At 45.8% G+C, this 27,045-nt stretch overlaps 1 protein-coding gene across 1 annotated transcript in view; it reads left to right on the top strand.

Moving 5' to 3' along the window:
* Positions 1-27,045, top strand: part of GRM7 (glutamate metabotropic receptor 7) — a 200,065-nt gene that overhangs the window by 63,561 nt on the left and 109,459 nt on the right. Inside the window, exon 2 of the mRNA XM_071756379.1 lies at positions 10,832-11,048. Coding sequence (XP_071612480.1) covers positions 10,832-11,048 — 217 coding nt within the window. The remainder of the gene's footprint in view (positions 1-10,831; positions 11,049-27,045) is intronic.

Genomic DNA, 27,045 nt, shown 5'->3' on the forward strand with positions numbered 1-27,045 from the left:
AATAATCTCATGAAGAACAGAGGAGATCCCAGCCTTTTTCCCTAATTCTTGAAGCACCTCACTTTCCCAGCACCCCCCTGCCTCCTGGGATCAGCTCCTGGGGGTGATGTGCAGAGCTGGGGCAGAATCCAAGCCCTGGTGCCTGAGATGCCTGAGCTCAAGTTCCCAGAGGAGCCCTGGGGTTGCATGGTGTATGGGAATATTCCACAACAATTTTCACTTGGAGGTGAAAAGAGCTACAGATCTATCATTTTCCATGAGGAGGATGGGTGGATGGATGAATGGATAGAAATAGAAATAAAGAAGAGGCCCCAGAAGAAGAAGGGGATTCTGTTGGGCTGTGTTGCTGCATGGAGCTGCCCTGAATTCCAGAGGCTTTTCCCACAGCCTGGATGGTCCTGGTGACCTGGGGACATTTTGGTGTCTCTGTGGGTTGGAATCCTCAGCTCTGTCACCAGGTTCAAGGAGTGGCATAATACTCATCCTCCCCCTTCTCTGTTTTGGCAATATTTTTTATATTTTTAAGAAAAGGCTCCACATGCAAGCTGTGCAGCTTCTTGGGAGGGTTCTTGTAGCACAGATTGAGTGCAGGTTCCTCTCCTCAGCTCTGGGATAGCTGCAAAGCAAAGGAAGGAGCTGGTGGCCCCTCTGGGGTGGCTTTTATCAGGGTGCTGAAAGACAGAGCAGATGTAGACAGACCTCTTTAAAAAAAATTTTTTTTTTTTAATATCTGGTTGCTCCTGCATTTGTCTAATAACATGGCCCTTAGAAAGCAATTTGGATTAATTAGAGTGTCCGGGCACTTTTGTGATAAAGACATGCTGAGTAATTATCCAGTGTCCAGAATAATCTATTGAGCTTGTGAAGTTAAAGTCTGAAAATTATTCTCCCCTAAGTATTTGTCTTTCTAGCCGTATTCCTCTTATTAAATTTGTTTTCCCACAAGTTAGATAAGAAGAAATGTAATTATTTAGCTGGAAAGCTTAATGTTGAGGTGAAGAAAACCAATGAAGGTAAAAGTGTGATTGCCTTGTGTTTTTCCTGTAATAATACATAAATATTTATATACATGTAGAATTACATGGTGATGATGCACTTTGTAAAAGGCCAGAGATGAAATATAAGGAAATAAAAGGTACAGATATTCATGGCAACCTCACTCTGCCCTATAATTCTTGTATATATAGTCGAAGAAATGTCAAATGCAGATTTCTCCCATCATTATAACCCATTCTCCCTCACATCTCTTCTTGCTGCATTTCCTCCCTCTCCTCTGTGCCTGGAGTCCGTGTCCTGAAGGACCTTGCTCCTTTTCTTCTGCTCAGAGGACACAAGAGGCCCTTTGCTCACAATAATCCTTATTTTAGATGAAAGCAAACAAGAAATGGAGGGCAGTCTGAATATAATCCTGAGTGAGCCCCAGCTCAGCTCAGCTGGGCCTTGGACACCTCCCCATGGAGCAGTTTCTGCCCCTTTGGGGTACCCAGGGCAGGAGAGGCTCACCCTGCCAGACTCCTGAAATTCAGACCACTTGAAGAGGTTTTTATGAGTTTAGGTTCTTGATTTTGCCCTATCTGGCCAGGGAATGTTATTCCCAGAAATTCAGCTTTGCTCACCATGTTACTCAGCTGCTTGGTGAAAGTTTAACTTCAAAATGAAGTTGTAAGGAGAAGCACTTAGTGTGGATAACTCAGTATTGGTAGGGTTTAGATCTGCTTTTCTGGGAAGACAGGAAAGCCACAGGAGTTATTGCCCTGCTCTGCAAGACAATTTGCCATACAGAAAATCTAAGAATAAATATTCAAATCACGGCCTCCTTTTCCACAAGATAAACAGGGATGCTCATCAGGAGATGCAGTGATGTTCACATCCCAGCCTGGGCTCTGGCTCAGCCCAGTAACCAAGCTCTGAAGGGTGATTTTTACACCTTGCACTTTGTTTCCAGGACAGTGGGGTTGTGTCTCTGTGTTTGGCTATTACTTTCAGAAACCTGTGTTCTGCTGTTGAGTTTTTCTCTGTTTCAGCCCCTCTGCTGAATAAGTCTTTACTGTTGTTGTCTCCATTGGGCTACTTTAAAAATCAATGAGATTTATACTTGCAGATTAAAAAGCTTTTAAAATATGCATAGACAATATAAGGTTCAATTATATGTTTGCGATGAATTGAGCAATGTGTACACATAAATAAAACATAAAAGCTGCTTCGCTGTGTTTATCTTCTGGTTCTGATTTATTTTCTAAATAATTAGAATTCATGAGCCTCCCTTTGGGTGTGGGAGCTCTGAGTGCTGCGAGTGGATGGGTCCTTGGATACAGACTGGGTGTACAGAGTTGTACAGACTGGGCTGCATCTCTGGTACCTTATCTGTTATCTTACCTGTTATCTGCAGCATTATCTCTCCTCCCATGGAGGTGCCATGCCCTGTCTCACCTGCCAGAGCTTGGCTCCTGCTTCCTGGAGCTGGGTGAGGTGTCAGCACCTCCAGAACCAGATTGGGTCTTAGCACAGACCCAGAGCCTCGGCAGGGACCTCTTTTCAACTTGTCTGTTCTTCCTTTTTCCTACATTATCTTTGTAGCTATGTTTTAGAGGCAGTGGGGTGTCACGGGAGGGAGGTGTGACAGACTGTCCCTGGGTGTGAGTTGTAGGGGGTGTTTAAATCACAGCCAGAGGCTGGAAGGAGTGTTGCTGCATAAGCAGCTTTGTTGTACCATATGATTACAAAAACGGGGCCATTAGAAAGGTTATGGGGTCCCTGTGCTCCCATCACCTTCTGTGAGTTCAGCTAAAAATGGGCTTGAAGTATTAGCTCGTAAGAGACAAGATCCTTTGATGCTTTGTTAAGATTTCAAATTACCTGGAGCAGAGTGCCATCTATTATTTTAATGCTGCTCTCAAGCTTTTATTCTATCAGGGCTGGAGTTAAATATGAAGAGCTGGGCATTCTTGCTTTGCCATGGATGGGCAATCACCACTGGTAGTTTAACTGATGTATCCTAGGAGGAATATTCCAGTTAATGTTGTAAAATCAATGAATATGCACTAGGATATATAAATGTGCAGTGCAGGTCATATCTCATCCCCCAGATCTGCAAACCAGGAGAACTTCCTTGCCTGGCTGGTTTATGAGCGAGCCAGCTAAAATTCTTTACAAGTTAAATGTTTCACTTTAAAATAATAAGTGCTGAGGTTTCATAACAGCACATGTTGCTTTGTCTTTATTCTTGATAACCCCTCTGGTGCAGGAGATAAAGATTGCTGTTTGCAGATGGGAGCTGGAAAAGGTTCCCTGTACCTGGATCTGTGCTGTGTCAGCCAGGGAAACACAATTTTTACTTCAATATTATTGTGTCAAGACATAGATAAAACAAGGGAAATGAAAATGTAAGTAATAGAAATCAAAACCTCGTTCCTGAGAAGCGATCACTTAAAATTTCATCTCCATGATCACAGAAATACAACTTTATGGCCAAAGAGTCATTTGGACACATGAATCAGGCTACTGTGCATCTAAAAATCTTCTTTCATTTCAGTGTAAATTCAAACAAGTGATTTCCGGTCAATTTTTTCAATTTTTAATTTTTTTTTCCTCAAGGAATATTTTGAGACAAAGAGTCCCAAGTAATGACAAGTTACTGGAACAAAGTAACAATTGAGATGATCGAGGTTGGTCTGGCAAACACAAGTCCTACCTGCAAACAGCAAGAACCTGGTTTTTGTGTGGTTGCAGGTGGGCTGTAACACCAGAGCTAAGAACATGATGGCTTTGGAGACCCAGGGGAATAGATTTCTGACTGGTAGAGGAGTTGTCTTTGATATGTATGAAGCTTTTGTGTGCAGGCCACAGCACAGACTGAGATTTTTATTCAGGTAATTCTCTGAAGGACACGGAGTGAAGGAACAGCTGAATTCCACTCGGGCCTCCCCTGTTTCTGGAACAATGTACAATATTGACAGAGGTGTTGGAATCCTGGGCTGCTTTTCTCAAAGGGCTTCTATTTTTGTCGTGGCAGTACAGTGGGAACTGTGCTTTCTGGCACAGCTTGGTCCAGAGGTTTGAATGAATTATTTTTAAGTACCAGAAATGTTTTGAATTGGTTCATAAACCCTGCTCAAAGGAGCTTGATTACAAAGAATGATCTTTGCCCATGGCAAAGGTTATTATACTGTTCTGCAAAAAAAAAAAAAAGGCACTTATTGGAGCTCTGAGTCTCAAAACATTCAGCTAAGTAGGTTAGGTCTGACTTGCTTCTTGCCTTGGTTTGCTTCTCCATCCACAGCAGGTCTCTGGGCAGCTCTCTGGTGGCTCCATGTGTCACACAAAGGTCACAGAGGTGGCCTTGCCATGGGCACTAAAAGCAGGAATTGCCAGCCATGCTTCGTGCTGCTCACCACTCTTGTTCCTCCTCCTGCTGGGGAAGAGATAAGCATCTCAGAGAGATGCTAGATGCTTCTCTAGGTCCTTGGTTTGAGTTCTTCTGTGGCACAGCAGAGGGGCTGGGACTCTCTTGCTGGCCAGGTGGGAGCAGGTTACATCCTGAAGGGATGTGGGAACATGGCTTGGAGATAAAGGCAGTGCCATGGATAGAGGCTTTTAAAATTTCATTTGTGCCCATGCAGGAGGAGCAGGGAAGCTGCAGCTTCATTATAAATTGGCTCAGTACAGGAATTTGTAGCTCTTATTCCCATGGAGCAGTGAGACCCAGGTGTCTGCCTCCTGTGCCTGAGCATCCCAGTGCCCAGGTTAGACACAAGGAAGCCCAAATGGACAATGGTCATTGATCCAAGGTTCTTTTAGCCTTTCAAAGCTAAGAGGCCACTCCTCTTCTGCAGCTATAAGAGCCCAAGCTGTGCCATTAGCTCAGTGTTGTCACAAGCAGACCTAGTTCTAGGCGTGGGTCACCAAGATGAAATATAGAGATATCTCATTTCACTGTGTCTTTATAATATGTTTTCTTCCTGCTTTTTGTGTGAGTTGATAGATTGCTCCCATGAGCTATGTGGACAGTACTAATTACTGTAATTATTGTCCCCTTAATTGCTACAATTATTTTTTCTTCTCTAACTCATACAAATACTTTCTTATTCTGGTAAAGGGAGCAGGAGAGACCTTGTAAATATGGAAAATACTCCCAGCTCACCAGCATTATGCAGGATGTCTTTCCACACGAGTGCTATGACAGTTATGGTAGGGAAGAAAGTTGATTTATGTGTCTGGAAAGGGACTCTTTAATATGCTCTCTCCAGGTTTGAAAAAAATTTAACCCTCCCCATAACATTCAATTAGAAGGGCAGCTACTTGGGAGAACCAAAGCAGCAGTGGAAGTGTTTGTTTCAGTAATGGATTGCATCCATTTTAATACTGCTAATCAAGGAGTTGTGAATTTTAAAAGGTCTTTATTAAGCAGAAGCATTGCCTGGTGCAGTCCCTCACTCTGTGTTGCTGGGACCCCAGTGCAGCCCCTCTGAGAGCTCTGCTGAGGTCTGTTACTGCACCCCTCAGTTACAGCCAGTCCTCTGATGGGGCTGCCCTTCCCTCTTCATTCCAACCTCATCTTTAGTCATTATCTCTTGGAGCTGCAGCCTCTGCTGCTCACAAGCCAGTGAAATGGAATTACAGAGACTTCTCCCTGCAGTTCCCCACGTTTTCCTTGGCCATTTCCCTTCCTGACAGTACTGCATTCTCCTGTCACTCTGCAATTCTTTGCTGCTGAGGGGTCTGCACAGCACTGACCTCATCCAGTTTTTCATGGATGATTTGCCAAGAACTCCTATAGCTCTCCATCCCTATGGAATCACTACGGAATTCACATGAATGCTTGGGAGCTCTGGCACAGGGGCTCAGCTGCAGGTGGGGAGCACTTTGAAAATGTCTCTGTTAAAATTCCTTGGAAAGTGGGATTTACTCGTGTTAGTGGTCCTTGTGGTCTCCAGGGTGAAGTTCAGGGAAAAGCCTTTCAGTATTAGCTGGAATCACTGGATGAGCAGTGTCAGGTGGAGCTCACACAGCACCAGGAGGTTTGGTGGGAAGGGACAGTGTGGACAGAGGCAAAAGTCCTGTACACGAGCCCTAGCTTGGGTTCATTTCTTAGTGATTCATTTCTTGCTCTTGAAGATATTTCTGTTTTATTAAATGCACTTCTCCTCCAGGCTCAGCCACTCGTTTGTATTTGATGTTGTTTCTATTTGTATCTCTGTACCTTATGAAATATCTCTCTAATTCCCTTGGAGGTGACTGTGTTCCTCTCTAACACATCATTAGGAATTCACTCTGTGCTAACAGCAGAGAGGGGAGCAAACGGGACCTGGACTGAACACTGGCAGCTTTAGCAGTCGGTGAGCAGAGTGAGAGAGATGGAGGGGAACTGGAAAGAGATGGATGGGTTTGAAATGTTTCTTAAACAAATGCCCCTCTGTGGCTGTGCTGCTGCTGCTCAGTGCAGAATTAGCAACAGGTCTGCTGTGTGTAAACACCTTACAGACCACAGCAGAGATGTACAGAAATACTGTTTCTTGCACTTAAAATTGATTTACCTGTGAACGGTTTTTTCTTAATTTTGTTGCTTCGTTTTCTTATTGTCAGCATTTGGTTCTTGAGGATATATATATATATATATATATGTATAAAACCCCCCAAACCTTTAAATGCTCTACTTCTGAAATTTCATCATAAAACATAATAAGGAGGGATTATCAAAGCACTTTAGAAGGATTTGCTCTCATCATTACCCACTGTTGGGAATATTATTCCCCAGTCTCTTAAGAGCCGTTGAGCAAGAATTGCTGTAATATTTGTTTTTGAATGCACCTTTCAGGACAGAAATAGGGCACATGCTGCTAGATTGACACCTCCAGAAAATCTCCCCAAAGCTGGGGGTTTAGCAGTGTTTTATTCTCATCGGGGCTGGGGAGGAGGAGCAGAAGAGGCAGGGATGTAACCCCTGTGGGTGTCTGGGTGCAGGGCAGGGACCTGAGACCACTGCACCAGCCCAGAGCTGTCAGCTCCTGAGAACTGGAGGGAACAGAGAATTCCCCCTCCAGCCAAGTGGAAAGCAGCAGGAAGAGTCATTCTTTTTATCTTTGCAAGCTTTGAGTCATAATCTGATCACGTTTTGTGTCCCAGGTAACATTTTCTTCCTGTTCAGAGCAAAGCGTTGAAAAGGAAGGGAGCGTAGAGGAGTTCTGCCCAGAGAAAACAGCTGGTTAGGAACTTCAAATAATTTTAATTCCAGGCAATGAAAACAATTAAATGCAGTTCACAGGATGCTGGAGATGTTTGTTGTACAATTTGAGAAGTAAATGGTGAACAAAGAGCAGTTGTACCGGCTGACGATTTAATCCTGACATGATAAATTTCTACATGAATAAAATCCAAGACCTAAAGAGTGTTGAGGCTGTTAGTTATCCATCAGTTCACACCAAAGAGTTTGGCAGCCAAGTGAAAAGTCTTCAGGCACCTTATTTTTTGTGAAGTTAAGTTATTGGCAGGGTTTTGAAATTTGTGTCGACTGATGCCAAACGCCAGGAGTTCAAGAGGCTTTATCAAAATAGGGCACTTTTTTTTCTTTTTCTTTTTTTTTTTTCTTTCTTTTTTTTTTTTTTTTTTTTTCAGGAAATCGTATCAATAAAACTTAATAGGAAGTTGAAAGTAAAAATGCAGCAAACTGTGAACTTAATATTACCCTGGTGGGAGCTCATTAATATCTCAACAGGTATGTTCATCCATTATCTTAATTGCTCATGGACCTTTGGGAAATTGCCTTTTCTGAGGTTTTCTGACTACTGTCACTTGGCGAGCTGGGTTCAGGGGCACCATTTTATTAATCTTTTAATAAGGTACCAAGGAGCTGTAGCCCCATTCAATGACATATGAAGTAGCATAGTGGCAATAATTATTTTTATGGCTCTCCTGATTTATGAGGTGCTTGGCAGTGCAGTGAGTGTGCAGGCAGAGCCAGGCAGGGGTGCTGGGGGTGAGCAGCCAGCCCGGAGCTCCTGGAAGTTATCTCAGCTTCAGGGACAGCAGGTTTGTCCCCTGGGGCTCCTGGGGGTCCCCAGTTGGGAGATGTGGCTGTGGGCAAGAGCTTGCTGCTGGCTGGCTGGCTTGGGGGGAAGGGGCAGGAGCAGGGTAGGGGATGGGAAAGGCTGACAAATCAGTCTGAAATGAAGAATTGGAGCAAGTTTGGGTTACAGCTGGTTTTTAGACAGATGTTGGAAGATGTTTGGTGTTGTAAAGAGTGACTTAGGAGCCCCTCAGGGAGAGGTGTCAGTCCTGGCTCTTTTCTGCTGTGGCTTTTGGTGCAGCTGCTCCAGCCCTGCTCCTCCAGCAAGCCAACAAAGTGTGCTCCAGAGGGAGCTTTTCATTAGCAGAAGAAAATGAAACAAATGAAGAATAATGTCCAATCTTAAGAATAAATTAACATTAATTAATCACTGACTAATGCAACGCTCCCAGCATTAATCACTCACTCATCCTGCAATCAGACATCAGCCAGGCCAGGGACAGGCTGAAGTCCCAGGTGGGATGTTTGCCATGGTCCTGGAAGCACGGAGAGGACCTTCAGGACAGGTTCCTGCCCCAGCACTGCTCTGCTCACCCCAGAGTCCTTCCCATGGCTCCACCCTAGGCCAGGCTTGGGCCTTCTTTTATTTACCATGAAAACCCCGTGGGGCCCTGGCTATCTCAGTATATAGATATAATATATGTGTGGGGGACCAGGGTTGTGTCCCTGGTGCTCGGCTGATCCCTAACAGGTAAACAGCACCCACAAAGTCAGCCTGGTGAGCTGTTCCACTGAATAGAACACCCCAGGAAGAGATGAGAGGAGCTGATAAGCAGCTGAGCAAGCTCTGGTAACAGCTTAGTACAAATGATTAGAGAGCACTCCTAAACCATCACGCATCCTTTATGACAGCAGTGGTTACAGGCACAGACAAATGAAGAATTTCAATTATTTTTGTTGGCCAGGGTGCCTGGCATTTTCTGTGCAACCACAGTGCTTGGTGTTAGGGGGAAGCCATCCCTAAGGTAGATTAAAAATAAGAAATGCTGATAAGTTGGCATAATCGATCCATTTGTCTTTGAGAGTGGTCCCTGAGCTTTGCTGCCCCCCAGGCAAAGTACTGAGCCAGTAAATCATGTACTGGTGCTCAGCACCATGCTGTGTCCTCCCCACCAGCCTCAATTTTAACTGTTTTAATTTTCTGTGACTGGAGCACTGGAAGGTCTTGTGGCAACATGCTGTCCAGAGCCCACAGATCTAAAATAAACCTGGCAAGGCTGTGTAGGTGGCTGCTGCCTTGCATTAAGAACCTGAAGCATCCCAGCTTCCAGCCTGATTAGCCACCTCCCTGCTTGCCAAGCCAGCAGACCTGCAAAGGACTGAGATGATGCATGCCAAGGAAAGACCATGCCAAGTGATGGGCCTTTCAGTTCTCCAGCATCCACAGTGACAGCCCGAGCACCCACTGAAGGCTGAAGTGTTTATTCAGCTTTAATAATTCACAGCAAGTCAGAGCTGGGGCCCAGACTCCAGCTCCCTCTGCAAGGGACCTGTTGGTTATGGCTGGATGCAAATTGATAGATTGTACCTTGACAGCAATGAGCCCCAGCAAGTGTTGGGTATTTAATCATTATGGATGGCTTGGATAAATTCACTTCTCTGCTGAGTCTTCTGCAGCAATTCTGCTTTGCTGATCTCCTTTCAGCCAGGTGTAAATGCATGTACTGATGGGGTGTGTCCTGGGGAGAGGCTGCTCCTGACCTCTGGGGGAACTGAAGGCACCCAGCCCTTGGCAGGATTGAGCCCAGGGAAATAGAGTGTTTGCTCTTCTGAGAAGGCAAGAGAGCTAATAAATACTTGTAGGAACACTGCACTGAGACAGAATATGAGAATTGAAGAGCTGCTTGTAGTGAGGTGTGAGATGCTGACCTTTCTGCAGGCTGCAAGTCCCAGATCATTATACATGATCATGTTTGTGTACATTGCAAATCATCTTCTTCCTTCCTTGGCATCTCAAGTGAGAATTATGTCAGGTGCCTTAATTTAAGGAGCAGTCCCAGACTGTTACTCAAACAATTGCATAATGTATTTGGGGATTAAGGTGCTGTCAGCTTGAGAAGTGCTTAGGGACCTCTGTGATCAAGGAGAAAAGAGCCCTGAGCAGTATTTTGGTCTCTCTGATGTAAGAAGTGTTGGTCAGGCTCCTTCACACTGCTGGGAGAAGGAAAAGCCAGAGCTGGTTTGTCACGGGCAGGCAGAGCTGAATCAGGAGCAGGTTGTCTCTGTGGGACAGAGATGTCCCTGCTCAGCAGCCTTCACAACTGCTCTTCATCAGACACAATCAAAAAGAAACTTCATTTAAAATAAAACAAAAGCAAAACCACCAAAACCTGGACTCCCAGTTTAATGCTTAAGAGCTTCTTCATCCTCCAGAAACTGATGGAGGGTCCTGCCAGCAGTGCCAGGTATAGAATTCAACTTGGCTGCCTTGGTCCTAGGAAAACCACAGCACGATTAAATGGGACATAGTGAGGGAAATGGTTTGTGTGCTGTGCTTGGTTAAGGCTTCCTGAAAGGAAGAAATTATGAATGTGCAGGTATACAATTGCTTTCAGTTGATTAAAGATTTATTTTTTTTTTGGGTGTAAGTCAATGAGAAGTTTGTTTCTTTGACCTTTATGTGCTAAAGGAATGTGGTGGAGAACTAGAGATGGATGCACTGAAGACAAGCTGAGGCTCAGCTGAAGCTGACTGCTTTAGCTCACTGCTGCAAGAAGTGCAATGAGTGTATGAATATGTATATTTATCAGAAATTATTTTTTTCTACAGATCCCACAAATCAGTTATGCCTCAACTGCACCAGAGTTGAGCGATGACAGGCGCTATGATTTCTTCTCACGGGTGGTTCCTCCAGATTCCTTCCAAGCACAAGCAATGGTGGACATTGTGAAAGCTTTGGGATGGAATTATGTGTCCACTTTGGCATCTGAAGGGAATTATGGAGAAAAAGGAGTCGAGTCCTTCATGCAAATTTCCAGAGAGGCAGGTAGGCAACACCCGTCCTCCCTCCAGCAAACGCTGTAGCAGTAATGAATGTTGTTTTGTACCAAATGTTATATTCTTTTTCTAGAATATATATTTGATTCTAAAGATGCTCCAGTTCTTTGCAGTGCCTCTGTGATGGCTCCTAGATACTCTCTTTCCTCAGCTGATTACGGAGTTTCAGGGAGTTTGAAACCTGAGTGGTTTTCAGTAATTTCTGTCAAAAATAGAAAACCCTGAGTCTTATCGAGCTCCTGCTCCTCCACTGGACACCACTGTGTTATGTTGACACGGGTAGGAGACAGATTTTAAACTGCTGAGCTTTTATCTCTCCACAGCTAGACACTCTGTGAAGGCTGCTCCTTGCTGGACATTGACTCGTGTCACGCTGCTGCTGTTCACCTTTCAGGTTGCTGTCTGACTTGGATTGCTTTCCTTTAGCATTCCCTCTGACCAGTTCCCCTGGGAAAATTCATCATCTTTCCCTCAAAGGCTCAGGGATTACTGGCCTGGGAGCTGGGGGCAGCAAACTCAGGGATGGGGTGTGAGGCACATCAGACCTGGGGTCACCCATCACCTTGTTCTCACTGCTGGTGTCATTTACTGGTGTCATTTACTGGTGTCCCAGTAAGGGCAACCTGTCAGTACAAGGTGCTTCAAGAGGACAGGGAGAGGCTGTGTCTCAGGCTGGGTCAGGCTGGTGGTGTCAGGTTGAACTGTGAGAATGTTGTTGACAGAAATCTCTCATTTAAGGGTTTGTTTTCCTGTTCTGGTACAAAACACAGAGCAGACCTGGCTGCAAGGTGTGGCTGCACTGTGCTCATCCCCTTCTTTCTCCTGCTTCCTTACTCTCCAGGGTGAACAGGGTTAGGGTTAGTCCCCCAGGGATGCCAGGACATGGGGGGGCTTTAGGTGGCACCCCAAGGAGCAGAGGTGAAGCCCAAGGCTGACCCCCCCAGGGAGGGAGGGGATGGCTCCCCCCTTCCTCCTGAGCAGCTCCAGAGGGTTCCATCTCCTCTCTTGTCACAGAACAGATTCCACCTGTGATGGTTTTGCCAGGTGGGGGTGGGCTGGGTCCCCAGGAGCCCCCACCCTGGGGATGGAGCTGATGGGTGCTGAGGGAGGGAGAGAAGCTCAAAGAAAAGGGCTTGGGAGAGGGGAGTCTGGAATGGTTTCACTGGGGTGGTGTCACAGGAGGAACCTTGCTGTATTTGCATGAATTTGGCTGCTCATTCAAATGCATATTTATGTGGTATTAAAGAAAATGGCTCAGGATTTAATACTGCAGGAAGTGACAAATGCCAGTGTTCATTATAATTTAAAATTGACTTTATTTGCAAAATACCCACTGTTGCAAAATCAGACCAGAAATGTCTTCTCTCTGGCAAGGGCAAACTAGCTGGATAATACTGTATTGTTTTATTAGACCTTCTGTGGAACCAAATTAATGATGGGGGATGTTCGTGTAGTCAACACAGAATTCAGTGTCCTTCATAAAAAACAAAACAAGAAAACCAAAGCATAAGACCAGAAGAATACCCTTCAAGGAGATAGAGGTCCCAGGGTGAAGACACCACCAGGGGTGATGCGTAAACTTTCTTTCTAACAGGCAGCCTGTTTAGGCAGGAAAGGGGTTTTATTGAGTCCCTGCAGCTCCTCCCACCCTTTTCCTTTTTCCTTTTTTTTCCTTTTTCCTTTTTCCTTTTTCCTTTTTCCTTTTTCCTTTTTCCTTTTTCCTTTTTCCTTTTTCCTTTTTCCTTTTTCCTTTTTCCTTTTTCCTTTTTCCTTTTTCCTTTTTCCTTTTTCCTTTTTCCTTTTTCCTTTTTCCTTTTTCCTTTTTCCTTTTTTCCTTTTTTCCTTTTTCCTTTTTCCTTTTTCCTTTTTCATTTTTCATTTTTCCTTTTTCATTTTTCCTTTTTTTTTCCTTTTCCCACCCTTCCCCATCTCACCCCATCCCATCCATCCCTGCCCTGAAGAGTCTCTCTCAGTCCTGCCCAGGCTGTGCCATGACGTGGCTCCAGTTTCCCAGTTTCCAGCTTTGCTGGCTGCTGGGATCTCAGGGCTGGTGTCAACCCCATCCCCCAGCACCCCCCCAGCCAGCAGCACTGGGAGAGGTGGCAGAGAAGGGGGCTGGGGGGGGATTCTCCCCCATGGCCTTTAGGACCAGGACCATCTGCCAGGAGCAGGAACAGCCCTGGGGCAGAGGAAATCAGTCCAAGTCTGAGACCCCTGGGCAACAAACACCCACGATGAGCTCTCAGGTCACTGCCTTGTCTCTCAGCAGCAGGTTATTTTGGCAGAAAAGAAGATTTAGTCTGTAGGTACCAGGCTGTTTATTATCTTTGGCCTTGAATCTGTAGCAGCTAATTATCCTAAATTCCATGTTTAATCCAAACTTGTTTCTGATGCAGCCAAGGTCTTAGGAATTGTGAGGATGAGTAGAAAGTGCTATGCTTGCTTAGTTTTCAAATATGCTTTAGTATATAAAGACTTTGCTTGATCCTTTGAGTTAATAACTCTTCACAAAGTGACTTTTATTGTGAGCACTTCAAGTGAGTTTGAATATGTCATTGTGGCAGGAGATGAAGATTTGAAACATGCTCTGCGGTCTGTGGGATTAATAAATTAGGGGAATGGCCTAATTATGGAAAATCTAAGGGACAATTTCAGATTATTAATGAAACTACTGAATACTTGAATTTCAAAGATTAATTCATCTTTGATTTTTTTTTTTAAAGATTAATCTGTACCAGAAGGTTAATTGCTATCTGTAAGAAATATATATATTGAAGTCGTTAGCAAAAGACCACTTGAGTGCCTCCTAACAGATACATGAAGGATCTGCTGTGCATTTATTCATCATCTGCTCTCCACAAAGGGCCCGTTTTCACAGATGGGTGCTCTGCCTGCTGGGGACTTTGGTGTTCTCCCTGGGCAGGGGAGGGAAGGGGACTCTCAGCTCCTCACACCCCAACATCAGCTGCCTTTCCCTCTTCCCTCTGCCTTTCCACAGCTCCCTGCTCCAGCTCCCTCCCACAGAGAAGTTTTCCAGCTCAGAAGGCTGATTCTGAGCACAAACCAGAGCTGTTGGGTGGTGCAGAGCAGCACGTCAGAGGATCTTAATCTGCAGGATTAGTTTAGGTGATGAGGTTCTCAACCTTTTGGAAGGACTGGGGAAGAAAAACTCTGGAAATAGGTGTTGTCTTTCTCTATGCACTAATGATGGGGGGCAGGAATAAAAAGGGATTCAGTCTCTTGTGCCAGTGTGCTGGTCTGGTTCTGTACACTGCAGTTCCCTCTGCAGACTTCCAGTCGTGGTGGCACGTTTGTTAAGAGGCTATCAACACCTTGACAGAACAAAAAAGCCAAATAAACTTTAATCCACTTCAGCACAGGCATCACAACGCTTGCGACAGCCTCTTTATCTTCTTTTCTCCTTTCTTTTGCTGAATACTTTTTCTGCAACATTCATTTGTGTAAGTCTTCTGCCTCAGTGCTCCCGGGGTGCTGTGCAGCCATCTGCTCCGTGATGCTGGGAACATCTGTCTGCAGCTGGGCCAGCCAGAGGCCAGACCAGTCCTTGGCAGGGCAGCCAGGGGACCCCTGAAACTCCAAACCCTTCTTTACCCTTGCCAGCAGATTTCTTTCCCAGCAGTGATACTGAGCAGTGCTTCTTTTCTATCCCCCCATTTAAACTTCAGTTTCCTTTTAATCTTGTTTTTCCCAGCTCTCCATGTGCTTCTACAAAAGGTCTGTGCCCACAGATGATGATGTGAGACACATCCCCCTTCCCTCTGAGAGGTGCCAGCTGCACCCAGATGAGATGAGTCCCTTCTCTGGCATGCTGGAAAACCTCTGCATTAACCACCAGCACCTCCTGCTCCATTGCTTCCTTTACAGACTGGATAGAGACTACAGCAAATACCTCGTGATTGGTAGCAAAGGCTCTTTGGAACCTCTGTAGCCACCAAAATGTGACAGCTTTTCCATGCTGTTTGTTTTCTATCTGGTCCTAATAAGATCTAGGTCTTCTGCTGGGGTTTTATGGTGATCTGACTCATGTCCTGGTACTTTCTATGAAACCCTCCACGTGGTGTGTGACAATTTGCTGCTCTGATTCAGTTCTGATCAGCTCTGGAAGCTGACACTGGTGAAAGGCAGGAGCTGCTGTCTCATCCCCCAGTGATTCGCACAGCACTTCTGGAGGCTCCTGGAGGTCTGCTCAGTGCCTGCTCTGAGCCTGAATCTGCAGTTTTGCAAGAGAACTTGATTTTTATGCTGTCTGTTGGGAATTGCATTAGCACAAATCAGTGCAGAAGATGAGGGAGTTCAGTCACTGCTAGGAGGGAGTTGTACAACTGCCTGGTTTGGAGAAGGGAGATCATTCTGTCTCCATAGCTCAAGCAGAGTACTCACTCCTATCGCTGAGTAGAAAAGCCTGATCTTCTTTTGTCTTACAGCCAGAAGTTAATGAAACATCTCTCTTTTTTGCTTTTTCCTTGATCCATTAAAGCCCAACTGAATGGGTTTAAAACACTCATTACAAGGAGCGGTCGCGTTACAACGTGGCCCAAGGTTAAAAGAAGCCCAGAATGAAAAGGGAAGGTTAAAGCAGTCAGGGATGGCAGAGTGATGCACTGTGGTGGGCAAGGGCTGCATTGGCTGAGTTAATAAATACCAAATGCTTGCCATTAACTAGGGAGGCTTTGCACAACATCCTGGCAAGGGGGGAGATCACCCACCGTCCAGTGATGCTCAGAATTTATGCTCTCTGATTCCCAAGTGAACCAGTGTGTCTGGAGCACTTGTACTGGGGACCAGAAATGCTGGGGAGGGTCAGAGCCCCCAGTGCCTGTGTGGAGTTTGGGGGTGCAGAGCATGACTGGAGGCTTGTGGAGCCTTCCCAGTGCAGTACTGGTCCTGCAGCCCCTTCCCTGGGGGGGGTTCTGGAGGCTGAGGGACAGCAGGGAGGGATGGAGGTCTGGGGGGATGCTGCTCCCTTGTCTTTGCTGCTGTTAAATGATGAGACTTTCTGATGGGAAGGGCCTTTATTCATTTAATGGCAAGCATGTCCTCAGGATCAAATGTAACAAAAATGAATGTACAAACCACTAATGAAATCATGTCATCTGTACCTGAGCACTTCGAGGGGTTTCTCTTTTTCATTGCATTTTTCTCTGATAATCGTGCATCTGTCCTTTTGGTGCACAGTGATGTTGTGTTCAATAACTATGGTACTAAAATGATTATTTTCCTTCCTGTGTGTTGTCAGATAACCAATGCTCTGTCAGTTCAGGCAAAAAGTAAAGAAAAACGACTTTCTGAAGTCGTACCAACTTGTGTGCTGCAGTCTGGAGGGTTTAAGAGGATTTTCTGTTAATTGTAGCTGCTCCAGTAGGTGATGCCAGGTGATCACCTCCGGGTGATTTGGGTTGCATTGGGTGTTGGGTATTACACTGCTGATGGGGGAAAAGCAAAAGCAAAGTCTCTGCAGACTCAGACTGTCCCTGTGCATGGTCTGGGCTGCTGTGGCTGTTGGGAATAAAGTTGAGAAGCATTTAGAGGAATGAAGGGGTGATGTCCTGGAGGTGATGGTTTGCCTCCTGGCTTTCCTGGGATCTCAGGTAAAACTCGTTAGGTGCAAACTGGCTTAGGTGCTGAGCATTGCTCTGGGCACCTGCCTGTACTTGGAGGTTATCAGAGCACTGTGAGCACAGTCTCCATCTCTTTAGCAGGGCTTTTCCCTGCCTGGGACAGAAGAGATGTCCCAGATTTGTTGGCTCTGTTAAGAATGATGGTCCCAGAGCTGCCCTTTTGACCAGCTCTCCTTGTTGGCTGCACAGGGAGTGTAGGCACCAGGTATAAACCTCTCATTCAAGAATTTGAATTAACAAAAAATAATAAACCCTGTGTTTGATGGGCATGTGCTAGATGTATTTTCATATTTTTGTCATCATGTGAAGATATATACCTGGTGTGGGTGGGCAGGGCTCTAATTGAGGCAGGTTGTGGGGCTGATGGACACAGGGGGCTGCAGCATCCCCAGCCCCTCTGCCCCAGGAGCCTTGTCATGCTGGGGTCAAGCTAGCAGGGGGCTGAGAAATCCTCCTTCTCCAACAGACTCAAAAAAAAAAAAAAAAAATCAACAAAATAGATTGGGGAGAGAAGGAAGGAGGTAAAGATATGAGAGTATCATTACCTTTGTGTCTGCTCCTGTGAAATCTGAGGCCAGCTGCAGCCTGGTGTGTGCAGGGACTTGCTCTCCATCCCCTGGAGAGATCTCCCACGGTTGGTGTCTTGGCACTTACCTGTCTGCCTGCTTATGGCACTGATGGAAGGTTTTGAGCTTGCATTTCAAGGAGAGAATAAAATTGCAGGGGACAGTTCTGGTACCTAAACCAATACCTGCCAGCATCCTTTGAAAGTGTTACCCCAGTTTCACAAACCATGGCTCTGGTGGGCATGGGGGATGCACCAGGGGGGCAGCTGGAAACGAGTAACTGGGGAAGTGTCCTTGTTAATTTAAAGCAGATAAAGCTGTGGCTAAACCTTTGTTTTGACCAGTGAGGCTGGACAGCCCTGGGGACACCTTGGCCTTTTGCAGTGTGCAAGGCCCATGGTGCAGAAGGGAAGAAGCTGGTGTGATGCAGATTCAGTAAGTTATTCATCCCAATCCAGGCTTTTTCCATTTGTTCTTTGGAAGGTTTTCTGCATCTGAAGTGTGATGCATTCCTCAGGGTAAAGATAGCAGAGAAGAGTTTGAGAAGCAAGAGCATTCTTGTGTGTTCTGCATCCATTTTCTGCTGGGGAGAGTTGGAATTTGCTAAAAAAATTGTGGTGGAAGGAAAAAAAAAGTCTGATAGTGTGCATTAAAAACTTGAGGAGAAGGTCCTGGTGAAGTGCAGAAGCTGATGCCTTGGAGAGGCGTGGAGGGGAGAAGGGGGAAGGCAGACTTGCCATAGAGAGGGGGCTAAAATCTCACATCTCCAAAAATAAAATTCATGAGTTCAGAAATGGAACTGACTTTGATTGTGGAAACTTCCAATTTTGGGAAGAGAAGAAGGAAATTCTTTCCACTGTGGGGGTTTTTTTTGGGTTTTTTTTTTTTCTGCTGGGGGGGGTGGGGTGGGTGGGTATTGTGAAACCTGACTTCCCAGACGATTCCATCTGCTCTCCTCTGCTCCTCCCGGTGCTTTTTTCCTGCCTCCAGCCCAGGCGGGGGAGCAGCGGGGGTTGAGCATCCTGGCTCCGGTTTTGCCTCCGCCCACGGTGCCTATTCCGGTGTGTGGTGTGAAGCTTCTTGTCGGTTTTCCTGAAGGAATTTCACAAAAACCTTCTGCAGAGGAAGCCCCCGATGTAATTTTGCCTTTCCCCGTGGAAAACAGAAATATTGTGATTACACTGGGATTTTTCCCATGGGATGTGTCTGTTCTGCAAAGTTGGATGGATTTGTTGGAACCTCGCTTGGGACCAGCTCTAAAAGCATCCCTCCATCTGAAGGGTAATATATAATCTAATGCAGCGAGTTATTCCAGTTTCTGGCACTGAAATCTTCCATCCCAGGAGGAAATACAAAATATTGCCTTGTCTTGTACCTCCTGTACTTCACAGCCCCTTTTCACTCGGTGCTAATGCAAGGAGCAGCTTTCAGAGCCGTGGGGGAGTAGCAGCACATAAATAATTCTAAGATGCCTCTTACCCTTCCTTACCTCCTTCATTCCTTATCCTGCCTCAGACAACAGAGGATGAAAAACGTCCCCAACCCTTCACACTCTTGGAAGATGACTTTCATGCTCTGCTTGCAGTCTTCAGGGAATGCCAAAAACATTCCCTGGCCTGTCTCCCATCCTCCCTGAGCCTTCTTCATCCCAGCTTCCTAGTGGAGAAAAAAAGATCAATGAGAGGAGAAAGTCACTCTAACCAGACACGTGTACCCGTTTTGCAACATCCCAGCAGGTAGGAAATGATGATCAATGGTGTTTATCCTCTTTTCTTACACATTCTCAGGAAAGTTATTTATCAAGGCTGTGCTGGAAATACCCAGCCCATCCAGGCTGGTGGATCCAACAAGATATGTGAGCTGAAAATATGAACTGCAATATGGCATTTTAAGTGGTGTGCTCATACAGCCTGGATGGGGGAGAGATAAATATACAGAGTTTATAGCCCAGGCTGCTCAGGTTCCCTTCCCTTTGGTATTTCAACACTGGTATGTTTTAAATCTGTAAGGAATCAGGAGACCATCTCTCTTGCTCTTCCAAGGGACGCTGCAGGCATTATTTCAACATCTTACCAATGGTCATTATTTAAACAAAATCCTGCAGCTGAAAATCTCCCCTTCCAGGCTGGTGCCTTGGCCAGTCCTGTGTCAGGACACGTGGAACCCCATGGGCCAGCACCAGATCACCCTGTGCAAACCAGGGTGATTCCACCATTCACATCATGTGTGGCCTGTTAATGAGAAAAAGATGGAAAAAAAGCAAATTATTCAATTATTCTATAATTTGGAGAAGACTTAATGTGCATTTCATTGTGCAAGCATAGAGATGGAACAGATTTAAACTCTGGGTAGCAGAAGTGCAACTCAAACGTGTAGAATGGTTGGACCTGATGATCCTAAAGTTCTTTTCCACCCTAACTTGTTCTGCCATTCTGTGTTCACCTGAAATGTGAACTGGGTGCTGTGGTGGCACTGGGTGCTGCAGTGGGTTCTGCCTGCTCAGGATGAATGGCAACACCTCACTGGGGGGACTGGGGGACCCCAGTGTGACAGAGAGCCAGTGCCCAGAGCTGTCTGGAAAATGAGATGTTCTGCTGAAGCTTGGCCCCAGCTTGTCTTTGATGCTTTGACTTCAATTCTTTGACTGCATTTTGTTTCTCCCCTTAATTTCACTAATCCTGATGTCTGATCTTTAACTAAGCCTTGGTTTATCTTGATTCTATATTTTATTTCTTTTCCAGCCTGATATTTTATTTCCTTGAATCACTTTGTGCTTTTCCTTTGCATGCATCCCCTGTGCTGTCCTTTGGTCCCACGATGGTTCTGTTTGTTCAGGAGCTCCCCAGGACAGGTCTGGCAGCCAGGCTGGGGAAGGCACTTAGCATCATTTCTCATGCCTTGGCTTCCCCAGGATGAAGTTCCACACTGAGCTGGGCTGATCAGAGATTTCTAGGGCCTGTGTGCTCAGGTTAAGTTTGACACCATCAAGTGGGTAAGCTGACTGTGAGCTTGCAATTCAGTAAACCCAAATATAGCAGCTTTTCTGCTTATAAAATGAGAGATTTTACTTCAATGATTGTGTTATGAGAAGAGTGCAGGGTGCAGATGTGAAGCAGCAGGAAGCTTTTTTTTGACAGCTTTTCATTGATTTTCATTGCTCTTTATATATGTCTTTTAAAGCCAATTTTATATTCCTGCAAAAGAAAGTCTAGACAGATTGTCTAAAAACTTTTATTGGCTAATTAAGGTTATAGTGCTGGTGTATCACTGCTGGGTAATGTGGACTCTGGTTAGGAAAGGGCCTTCATCTTTGCAGAGTGTGCCTTTTCTTTTGCCAAGCCTTCTTTTGTTGTTCCTTGGGAGGCCTTGTTTCATATCTGGCTCTTTCAATGTCAGAAGATGCCACGTGCAGGTTTGCACTCAGATGTGGGGATTGCTAAAAAGGAACCCGAGTGTCTTGGAGTTTTTTTTTATCCCCAAGGTACCGAGCATTTGTGCTTTCCCTGCAGATTGCTTGGCAGGGCAGTTGCTCACTCAGTGCATGCAAAAATCAACCCAGCCTGAAACACCCCAGGGTTCCTGGGAGCTGGGAGAGTGACAGCCCTGAGGATCCATCCCTGAGGATCCATCCCTGAGGATCCATCCCTGGGGATCCATCCCTGAGGATCCAGCCCTGAGGATCCATCCCTGAGGATCCATCCCTGAGGATCCATCCCTGGGGATCCATCCCTGAGGATCCAGCCCTGAGGATCCAGCCCTGGGGATCCAGCCCTGAGGATCCAGCCCTGAGGATCCAGCCCTGGTGCCATCAGACACAACCTGCTGGCCTGGCTTAGCAAAATCCCCAGAATAATGCTGTGTTTGCCTTGCTGCAAACTCAGCTCTGGTCTGACTCCTCTGATTTGGAGGTTGGGATGAGACAAGTTTTCTTTGGACATCTGAGTATCAAAGCTGTTCCTTACTTCACCAGCTCAAATGGAGGGATGAGGACAGTCTCCTGTTAACCCCTGGACAGGATGAGTCTGAGCTTGGATATTCCCAGGTTCTAGTTTTTCCCTCTTGGCAACTCCCTAAGGTAGCTCATTTTTTGTGTTCTGTCTTCTTAGGAAAGCACAGAATATTCACTACGGCCAGGAATCCAATTGCTGTAATCCAATAATTTTGTTTATTAACATCAGGAGGGAAGGCAGAGCAGCAGCATCTCACCATTGCAGCCAAAGTCTATCATACCCAAGCTGTTCCTTGAAATAAACATCTTTTGGAAAAGCTCTGCAGCTCCCAGACAGTATCACGCCTCTCCAGGTTCTTCACACTCAGCTGCCCTGTAATGCCACTGCTCTGTGAGATGCACTAAAAAAGCAATTAGCACTTTCCAGTGCTTTGCAAAATTTTATTAGTGTTCTCGCTCTGGAGGTGGCGAATGGGGATGTTTCACTGAAGGTTCCTCTGATGCATTTTTTTCCCTCATTTTTTTTCCAGGAACAAACACCAGAGCTGGAATTGCAGGGCAGTCAGCCCAGCAAGTTACAGTGCTCCTTCTGGAGCCCTCCAGAACCCACTAAAAGCATCACCACCTCCTTCTCAAGCCTCACTCTGTCCTTTCTCTGCTTCTCTCTACCCCTGGAACTTCCATGTCCAGGAAAATAATCTGTTTGACTTATACATTTGACTTGAACAAATACATCTTCCAGGCCACCTTGGCCCTTTTCTCAGATTGCACTGGGAAATGGAAAAAAAAAATCCTTGGTATTCTAGGTTTAAAAACCAAACAAGTGAGCAAAAAACCAGTGGCTTGGAGGGGGAGGGAGCAGGGAACTGCTGCAGCCTGGGCCTGTGCTCAGCCCCTCTGGTACAGCTCCTGCACTTGCTGTTTGGTTTTCCTGAGAAAGTTCAGTCACCTCCCTGCCATGCAAAATGAAACACCTTCTTGTTATCCTTTTTCTGTTTGTCTTGGTGTTTGGTTTGGTTTTTTTTTTTCAAATTCAAGCAAGTTTCAAAGCAAAACCTGTGCAGATCTGTCAGCTTCAGGAAGCCTTTCACAAAGCAGAATGCTATTGATTGAGCTCTAATGACATCTTTTTCTTAAAGAAGAGCCAAGAATCATAAACATTAAAGATAGGAAAGATCAGGAAAGATGTAATTTGGATGTCGTTAGTACTTAAGCTGCTTTTCTCTTCAGTGCACGAATGTACACAGGTGTATTAGCAGCTGCCTTTGAATATAGGATTTTTTCTGCCACATCTTATAACAGAAATGGTTGGAAATGTCTGGTATTGAAAGCTTTCTGGTTGTGTCCTTTGCTCATCTAAGCAGTTGTGTCATGAATTGATCTCCCCCCAAGGGGAGGATCTCCACCTCTTCCTCTCTCTCTTTTTTTTTTTTTTTTTTTTTTTTTAACCAGCCAATCTCTATAAATAATGTTGCTTGTGCTGGCAAATCTGTGTAAGGAAATCTTTTCCTGGCCGAGGTCTTGATCCTGCAGCTGGAGGGTTGAGTCCTGGGCTGTCACCTGCCTGGTGGTCACCAAACCAGCCAAGTGTGGGGGGGCTGCCTGGGTGTAAATCACTGCTCTCAATTTCTGCTGCTCCAGTGGTCAGGGCCTGGCTTAGAGCTCTTGGCCATGGCCCTCAGAGTCTCTTTAAGGGATTTTTCTCCCATTTAGCTTTCAGTTTTAAGTAGAAGGCATGCAATTATGTAGATTTAAAGCTTCCCTTCCTCTCTGCTGCAGAAGTAAAGATGTCTTCTGGAATTAATTACATTCTCCTGTGCTTCCAGAGCATCTCTTCCAGTGTTAGGTATGGCTTGGGGTCCCTGCAGGAGACTCCTAAAGGTGCTTGTAGGGTGGGAGTGAGAGGACAGCTGTGATTCACCAGTGATGCATTTTCTTGTCTGTAAAGCGAGTGGGGTGAAATAGCTTGAAAAAGGGGAAAAAAAAATCACACTTTTGCCCTAGTTGTGTTTGTACTGACACAGAAGTGGTTACTGATTTCTTTTTCAAGGTTAACAGGTTCACTGTGGGTTTGTTTTCTCTGGTACAGAATTTCATTGTGTGTGGAGTTACAGGCAAGAGCATCAGAGAATTAATCTAGCAAGGGTCTGGTTGACAGCTCCAAAGATGCAAATGAAATCATGTAAAGGAAACTAAAGATTTAGAGACAGGACCAGAAAAGTGCAAAATCTTAAATATTCCAAGGCAAAGTATATGCCAATGACATCATCAGACATAGATTTGCATCAGTGTAGCTAAGAGCCATGCTTGGAGCAGCCTGGGGGAAGGTTTTCTGGGGAGCTGAGTCTGCCTAAGGGAGAAAAATTAATTCCCCTCCCAGATTCTGCTTTTCATGGGCCAGTGGATGGACCTGGGGAAATGGTTTTAGAGCAAGGCCCAGCACTGTCATTACATCAATATGACTTACTGCAAAGTGTTGGACACTGTGGCTGGAGACAGAAAGGTTGCCAGGCTAAATTAATTAGAGGAAAAGCATGAAGAATAATTGGCAGTAAGTGCTCCTAGATGTGGTCACTGGCATTCTAGCACGTAAGGAGGTCTGCAGTTGTCAAAGCATATATCACACTTGAGAGAAACATCTTCTGGCTCTGTGAACAACCTTTGAACTCTATGAAAGATAGCTTTATGAATAAAGGATACTCTGGGTCTTTAAAAGAATGTATTTCTATTTGCAAATTGCAGCAGCTGACACCAAGTCAATAAAGGTAATCTGTTCTGCTGTCCCCAGGATTAACTGGGAACAGAAAAGTACCTTGCACATCTCTTAAAAATGTGTAAGTTTTCAATCTGTCTGTTCCTCAGAGAGGCAAATTAATTGGATTGTGTCATTTAACATCTTCTGTGGAAGGAGGAGGGGGGTGTGGTGCTGCCCAGCTACACCTGCAGCCCCAGCACCTCCGGGAAGGTACAAAATGGGAGAGCAGACCCCGCAGGGTCCTGCTGGCTGCCTTGTGCAGTACAAACCATCCCTGCTGCAGGAATCCAGGGGCTCCCCGAGCTGCTGCAGCCCCTGGCTTTGTGCATGCCACTGAAGGGAAGGAAAATTCAAATCTTTTGTTACCCACTTTGGTGGGGTTAGGGGTATTTCTTCTGCAGCAGTGCCAGAGCATCACAAACAGGCATTTCCTGCTCTGTGGTTTTCTCTCTCTTCTTCCTGCTGGAGCTGCAACCTGCAGCACAGTCACTCATCTCTCATCATCACCTGAGCTGGGGATCTTTGCAGTGAGCACAGCTCGGTCCATGGTGCTGTTGGCTCTTCTTCAATCAGTACAAACATATATTGCTTAAACGTAGATGCTGCCTGCCCTTAAGGAAAACCAAATGCTTCTCAGGACAGATCAGAATAAACAAGGCTGCTGAGATTATGGATAACACTTTTCAAGGCCTTATAAGTGACATTCAGGGATAGTAATTTTATTTGCACAGTTGTGAGGAATTATGGCAGACAAAACCCCACCACCCAGGCTCAGATCTCTGTGTTAGAAAGCTCCTACTGTTTCTGATCTAAACTTACCCACGTGAAGGAGAGAGCAGATTCTTCCCTTCAGTCACACACGTGGTTTTTTAATCCTTTCAAGTGTAAGGAGGAAAGATTTAATACCATTTAAGTCACCGTGACTCCTCTTCCCCACTGTTCAAGTCACCAGGGTATCATTTGCAATGTTTTTCAGTTTGCAATGTCAGGCTTGGGGTTTCTTGTCCTGCTGCTCAGCTGCAGCATCACCCAGCTGGGCTCTGGTGGCTGTGGCTGCATCCCCTGCCTGGGCAGTGATGGACAGGGACTGCCAGCCCAGGACTAGAGATGGAGAGAAACCAGCCCCAGATTTTCCTCAGGATCTCACCCAGGGCATTTGGGTGGCAAAGAATTCCCATAGAGCGAACCCCAATTTTTTATTTCTTTTTTCCTGGGTTGCTGTAGCATGAGCTGCAAAACACCCAACCCAGTTTCTCTTCTGCTTGCTCCAGGGTTGTTGTTTTTTTTTTTCTTTTGGTTTGGTTTGGGGTTTTTTTTGTTCAGGGCCAAATTCCAGCTCTTGGAGCAGTGTGAGGGATTTCTAATCCTATTATAGTGGAATGGTGAAAGCTCTCTCTGAGAGCCTTCAAACATACTGATCAAATGTAAGTGTCTCATTGCTTTGGCAGCTGATGTTTTTCTTGAAAAATTAACTCATGTATATAAATGACAGACTTTCAGAGAGATAAGCCATTTGATTCTGTGAGCTGGCTTTCTGAGCTTCCAACCCCAAATCAAGTGCATTTAAAGGGGAGCTGTTTGGTTGTCACTGCAGACACTATACATTAGTCATTTCTGTTAACTGGGCTGTTATTATGCTGTTCCCCTTGGCATTGATGCAGCCTTTCAATAATTTTTATGTAAGCATTCAAGACTCCCAGGTCTTCTGTGAAGCTAAAACAAGGGAATACAGTGGCAGCAAAATGGAACTTGGTCAAATGGGGAGATAAATTAGCAGGAGAGGGGGCCAGATTCAAATCTGATATCTGGGGGGTTTGTGTCCCCTTTGGTTTTTCTCCAAAGCTCCTAGAGGTAGGAACTCCTGTGCTTGTTGTAAAGAGTATCTGTGAATGTCATGTCCCATCATCCATAAAAATGTTATTTAAGGAAGTCAAGGCTGGGAACATCCATGCAAAAGTGGAGTTTCTCTCCTGCCTTCCCTCCTATGGATAGGAGCCCTGTGCTGCAGGATGGGATCAAGCCTGCTTGGGGAGGGAAGGGATGGGATGGGATTATTCAGCACCAGACAAACCCCCAGGTTGGTTACAGATCTGTAACCTCCCCAGGGAAGGGCAGGGGTGTTGAGAGAGCACAGCACAGTTAAACTTGGATGTAGAGAGCAGCTCGGTATTGCTGATAAAATCATCAATCTAATTTTTCCTAATTTTTTTTTTTTTTTCTCTATTTGCTGTGACAACATTACTTTCCAGGCTAGTGGTGAGGCTGAGCAAGCTGATTAAATTGCAAGGGAGAGTTTTAAATGAAAGGATCCATATCTAGCTACACTCATTATCAGTTCCAAGAAATTAAATCTACCATAAATGATTTACTCTAAAACATATCAAGGAGGCATTGGAAAGGCAAAAGGCAGAGTGGCAGCAGAGATTGCATCTCAGGGGAAGGAAGCAGCGATCGAAAAGGAGCCCGAGACAGCCCAGAGCTGCTGTAAGGGCTCCAGCTTTGTCCCCAGCACCTCTGGCTTTGCAGGGAATTTGCAGGGAATGTTGTGCAGTCCCCTGCAGAGGGGTGCTCAGTGTCTGTCCCCAGGCACTGACAGTGCTGTGTTTGTGAGCCCTGGGGTTCCTCACCTGCCTTAGGCTCCCTACCACTGCTCTGGGGCTGGGGGGGTCCCTGCTGCTCTCTGCAGAGTAATCCACTGATCCTGCACTGCTGGGACCTGCACCAGCCCCTGCCTGTCCAGCAAGGGTGTGAGGACAGGGGGCTGTGCTGCTGCCCCAGGGGATGGTGGTGGGGATGGTGTGGGGATGCTGGTGAGGATGTAACTCTCAGCAAGACAAGAGGGCACAAGAGGTCTCAAGTTGTGCCAGGGGAGGTTTAGGTTGGACATGAGAAAGAATTTCTTTACTGAGAGGGTGCTCAGCCATTGGAATGGGCTGCCCAGGGAAGGGGTGGATTCTCCATCCCTGGAGATATTTCAAAAGAGCCTGGATGTGGCACTCAGTGCCATGGGCTGGGAACCACGGGGGGAGTGGAGCAAGGGTTGGACTTGATGAGCTCTGAGGTCCCTTCCAACCCAG

The sequence above is a fragment of the Heliangelus exortis genome, chromosome 12, assembly GCF_036169615.1.
Source record: "Heliangelus exortis chromosome 12, bHelExo1.hap1, whole genome shotgun sequence".
In the NCBI taxonomy this organism is placed as follows: Eukaryota; Metazoa; Chordata; class Aves; order Apodiformes; family Trochilidae; genus Heliangelus; species Heliangelus exortis.